Below are 5547 nucleotides of genomic sequence, written 5' to 3'. Positions count from 1 at the left end.
TCAATACGTGCGACGTTTTGACAGCAAACTGAGCTGACAGATTTCTATCGTTCAAAAATGAATAGTATTCTAACGATAAGTCGATAACGTTAATATACTTGGTCAACCAGAACTTGACAGTAGAAAAAGGCGGCAAATTTGAAAAATCTAGGCGCGAAGGGATATCGTCCCATAGAAAATTTAAATTTCGCGCCTTTTTTTACTGACAAGATTTGGTTGACCAGCTATAAATAAGGTCTAAGGTTGGTAAATATCAAGTAAATATAGTGTGTCAAAGGTCTGTTTGATTTCAAACATAGACACAGAGAATCATACTATCTTTTTCTAACACTAGTACTAGCACCCAAAAGAAAAGGATGAGTATAGTTTTCTTGTTCCTATTTACTGACAAGATTTGGTTGACCCAGTATAATTACATCGGTTTAATTATAAAATAAATATTTATTAATTTATCAACAATTTTGTTAAACAATCATATGAATGTATAAATAAAAATAAACTTGTAGAAAACCCTTTATTTATTGTTGATATTTTACGACTGGCAATCTAAACTTTTATCAACGCCATAAAAACTGGAAAAGAAAATATAAATATTTTTTCATAATTTTCCGCAAACGGCTGCAATGGCATTTTCTTTGTACAAAATTAACCAGTAACATGTGATGTGATAATGGACTCTTATTTTAACTATGAAGGTAAATAAATAAACTATTGATTAAACATTATTAATTTATATAAAATACATTATATTATTATGTTTTAAGTAAGTACGGCAGCTTTAAAAGTATTCGCTAATGTTAGATTGCATTGTACTCGTAAGCTTGTGAAGTGTTTTTAACTGCGTTATTCTGCAAAAAATGCTTTAGTCGCTAGACTTTATGTACTATACCTAATCGAAATAATTATTTGTTTTTATCTTAACCTTTTCGATTTTCGTTCACTTTGTTATAGCAAATATATTGCTGTTTGTCTTATTTAAATTACAAAGTATTAAACATTTATTTACATAGTAAAATGCATTTTGGATGTTTTCAGTTTCACGATTCTACTACGGCCACATTGTGAAAACATGTAACTTAAAAAATAATGATTTTTATTTGATTTGATTACGGTACAAGCATGTGGTTTAATCTCGTATCGGGAGATGGCGCTAGAAGTCTTATTGTAAAACTAGGAAATACAGCGCTGTGTTACTTGTGTTTATATGGGTATTATAGTTGGTTGAAAATGATTTCGTATATTAATGGAATTCTTTTCAAAATAATCATTTTAACTTTGGAAATTAAGAGGTCTAAAATATGTTTCTGTATGTGACTACAAAAAATGATAAAACAAATAAAAAAACATGAAAACAAACAAAATGCAGGTAGCATCAATACTAACGCATATTTGCAAATGGCCGCGCCACCTGTCTGCTCGCTGGATGGAGCAGAGCCGCAGCGCGGTCGGTAAAGCAGCTAGGGCGCGCCCCCGCCCTCCGCGGCCCTCGCCGCGCGCCCCCGCCCTCCGCGGCCCTCGCCCCGCGCCCGACGCGGACCGAACCCCAGTACGATCGAGCGAGACGGGCCGGGCGTACCTGCTACCAACGACCGTACAATGCGTCACACTACGCGATTATGAGGCGAACGCGACTATTTTCCTCAAATAATCAGTGAAATAATGTAAAACGTTCGTCAAAAAGTAACTACAAGCCGCCGCGGCGTCACCTGCGTGCCCGCTCCGTTGTCCTCCCGCCGGCCGGCGGACGCTGCACGGGACAACGCTTCCAATAAAAAAAAAACTAAAATTTCGATGTCAGTGAGCGTGAGGACTCTAGTGTCAGTGTAGTGTAGTTCTAAAATAGTTAAATGGATAAACGGCGTGCAATGTTCGTATGAGGAAGAAAGGCAACCGGAACATCGTAAGTGGAGAGTTTGCTCTCAGTGTTAATTCTGTTGTGTCAGAGCAGAAATGCGGGGTAGCTCGCCCCTGTACCCGGAGGTTTTAACATACGAGTGGGGAGGCCGCTGAGCGCACTACGGAGGTACGGAGGTCTATCCCTCGTATACTCACTCAATGTTTTTTATCCCGAGCAGGTCTCTTTCCGAACCCCTTTTTTGTGCAGCGTATTTTTTGGAGGGAATGTTTACGAATCGATTTCTTGTAGGTTATTATACTCCAGTATCGTAGCTTGCATTTTAGCGTTGTCGCTTTGTAATTCTGTTGCGCTCCGTTGTGAAAGTAAACTTGACTCTTAAGAGTTGATAAATATCGGGACAAAAACCCATCTCCGTAATAAAACAGCTTCGCTTACAATCAAAACAAACCCAATTTCAAATCAATAATAACATTATCGTAACATTTTCTTGCATTGCCAGCACGGTTAATGAAAATTTATTAGACTCCCACGATAACAAAGTGTAGTAACTCCAAAATCAATAATTTGCCGCGCTGTCCAAAAAAACTGGAACGCTATATACGGTGTTTAGGTAACCTCAAAACTTGTTTTACTGAGCCTCCCGTGATCAAATGTTGAAACACTAGCCTAGTATTATAGTAGTTTTAAAGACATTACTGAAATGCCCGCACGAAGTCAATATTTGGGCAACTGTCATACATTGTTATTGTTATGTCATATGTAAATAAAAAACAAGTTGAATGCAAATTTGTATACTTAATACTTATCTATAAATAGAAGATAACAAAAAATATATTTAATTTAATAAAAACTCGAAATCATGTAAGCAAATAAAGGACGAAAAAAAAATATTTCAAATATGAATACGTTTAATATTAAACTCCTCCGATAAACTCAAATTGTAAAGGAAAATCGAAATAATTTTATTTTTTATGTTCCATCGCGGATTCACCAATTAATGATAAATAATTTAATTCCGTGGTTTACACAGAAAATAAAAAGTTATAATTTAGTTAACTTAAAATAAATTTCGTTGGTAACCACAACAAACAAACAAATCTACGAACCATAACAATAGCAACTACTCATAGGTTTAGACCGTAACAAGAATCAATTGACGATTACTAATACAATTGTCATTTGTATCAATATCATTTGATTCGATCAATATGCATTAGATGTATAAAGATCAATTTTATTGCCTGTTTAGAAATCGAATTTTCGTCTGAATACTTAGTATTTATATTAATAAATTCATATAAACTGTAACTAGACGTAACTAGTTAGGTTAGATTCACTTTCTATACAGATAATTTCAAGAACCTTCACAGGGCTTAAGTACCTTCTAACCTGATTTAAAAAAAGTACTGAAATCATGTCGAAATTTATCTAGATCTGCTGACGAAAGTGACAACCAAACAAGCCAAATCAGTAACATTGTAAGTATTGTAACATGTGCAGGGGAATCACAATCAATGACTGCGAGAAGGATTGCAGATAAGGGTTCGATAGTTTCGACATCGTAAAGTTCCAACCCTAACAACGAACAGCGGTGGGAATGAGTGAATAGACTAAATGTAGAATCATTGAAATTGAGAATCAAATGAACCGACTGCGGTATTCGGAAAACAAGATCCGTTCTAGAGAAGAGAACGATACGATATGTACTAGATACCAACTAGTTTAGATTTCAACTAGATATCTTTTGCAGCTCAATTCGGACAACCAATGTCACTTAAGTCACTTTTACGTTAAATTATCGCAGTAAGATCGTTTCAAAATCGTTTTGAGATCTAAAAATACATAACGAGACGTTTTAGACATTGTGAAAATCGTTCAAGAGTATCTCCAGAATCGCGAAAATGTCAAATTTAACAGGCTAGATCTTAAAAATATCGTTGTCGTATCTTGGTGATGTCTAATAGATATCTAGTTCAAAATCCGAATCGGGCCCCGAGGCTTATATTGCAACAGTTTCTACGCCGCGCCGCATCGAAATCTAATGGGAATGGTGTACGATTGTGTATCGATTATAAAATTTGTTTTTTTTTTAATAAAATGTATTACTTGTCGGGTAGAGATAACTCAAAGAGCAAGGCTACATCGAACACTGATGACTTTGGTCGATTCGAGCATTTTTGACAGACTTGCTCAAGCAAGTAGCTTAAGTTTTACGTCAAGCACGTACTTATCTGCGTCGGGAATGTTGGGATATAACCATTAGAATAGACAGTGGTGTCAATGGTACCTAGATCAGACTTACTCGGGCCACAAACCCTAACAATCATAACATAACAAACTACCTATATAAGTTCAACAGTGCATACATGCTGTTTGTATTCACAGTGTTGTGTTGATATACGTATTATACCCTACCTACTTGGATATTGCTCGTATAGGTATAGGTAGCCTATACGAGCATACTTTTACATACATATTTGGAAGTCCTCTGTTGCAAAGGCACACACGGGCGTTCTTTTGTATGGGCTAAACATCGCCTTAAGGTACACTAAATTTCCCATGCCAAACTACTACGTATGTCGTGTAGGACGGTTTATTGGCCACGATAACTTCTTGGCACGGCGTGGCACAGGGCGACACGAGAAATAGCGATGCCACGCTAAATGCATTTATTTTCGTACCTAACTGATTTGAAGATATGTAATTTGTTTAATAATAGATCTAATTTTGCAATAGTATTTTACCAGCGTGAGGAATGTGGCAATGAAAACTAAGAATCCGTCTTTACCTTCGCCTGTCACTTCGATCAGAGAAAGCTTAGTAGTTGAGCTCCATGGTAAGGTCACGTTCAAACACAGATCTTAATTAACGACGAATCTCTGTCAGAGCTTTGGGTAGTACAGAATGTTGGACATAGTTACATTAGTTATCCCGTGATTCCCGCCAAACAATGTTATGGACAAAATGAATGTATGTATTGGTTTCTTAATGGTACATCTTGATTCATTATTTAAAAGTGATCTAAAACAATAAATATACGAGTATAATAAACGTAGATTCATAAAATCCTATCTATTTGTTATAAAACCAAACAAAGTTATGGGAATATTCATATCTTGTTAACAAAGTATTTTTAAATATTCCAAAGGCAAAGAAACGATCTCTATTATAACAATAAGTAATGAAGATCTGCATCACTGCGTGCTACGTCACGCGTTTTCATTGCACTTTCCCAAAGTCAACCGCCTGTCGCGTTCAACGGCATCATTTTGTGATTTATACTCAAAATGCATTATATTGCGTTTTAAATAGTTTTATATGCTTCGATTAAAACAACAATAATGAAAATCCTATGCAATAAAATTAAAGGTGTGATCAGTAGCAAATGGGAGCAAAAATTATATATCCCTTTTGCCAGTACGTAAGTTCGAAAAAGCGGCCAAGTGCGAGTCGGACTCGCCCATGAAGGGTTCCGTATTTAGGCGATTTATGACGTATAAAAAAAAAACTACTTACTAGATCTCGTTCAAACCAATTTTCGGTGGAAGTTTACATGGTAATGTACATCATATATTTTTTTTAGTTTTATCATTCTCTTATTTTAGAAGTTACGGGGGGGGGGACACACATTTTACCACTTTGGAAGTGTCTCTCGCGCAAACTATTCAGTTTAGAAAAAAATGATATTA

At 35.9% G+C, this 5547-nt stretch overlaps 1 protein-coding gene across 1 annotated transcript in view; it reads left to right on the top strand.

The window, feature by feature from the left end:
* The first annotated feature begins 1527 nt into the window (after positions 1 to 1527).
* Positions 1528 to 5547, top strand: part of LOC134659560 (LIM domain-binding protein 2) — a 61182-nt gene continuing 57162 nt past the window's right edge. Inside the window, exon 1 of the mRNA XM_063515227.1 lies at positions 1528 to 1900. Coding sequence (XP_063371297.1) covers positions 1874 to 1900 — 27 coding nt within the window. The 5' untranslated portion in view covers positions 1528 to 1873. The remainder of the gene's footprint in view (positions 1901 to 5547) is intronic.

The sequence above is a fragment of the Cydia amplana genome, chromosome 25 (genome assembly GCF_948474715.1).
Source record: "Cydia amplana chromosome 25, ilCydAmpl1.1, whole genome shotgun sequence".
Taxonomy (NCBI): Eukaryota; Metazoa; Arthropoda; class Insecta; order Lepidoptera; family Tortricidae; genus Cydia; species Cydia amplana.
Note: the sequence above shows the minus strand (reverse complement) of the source record. Positions and strands in the feature narration are given on the sequence as shown.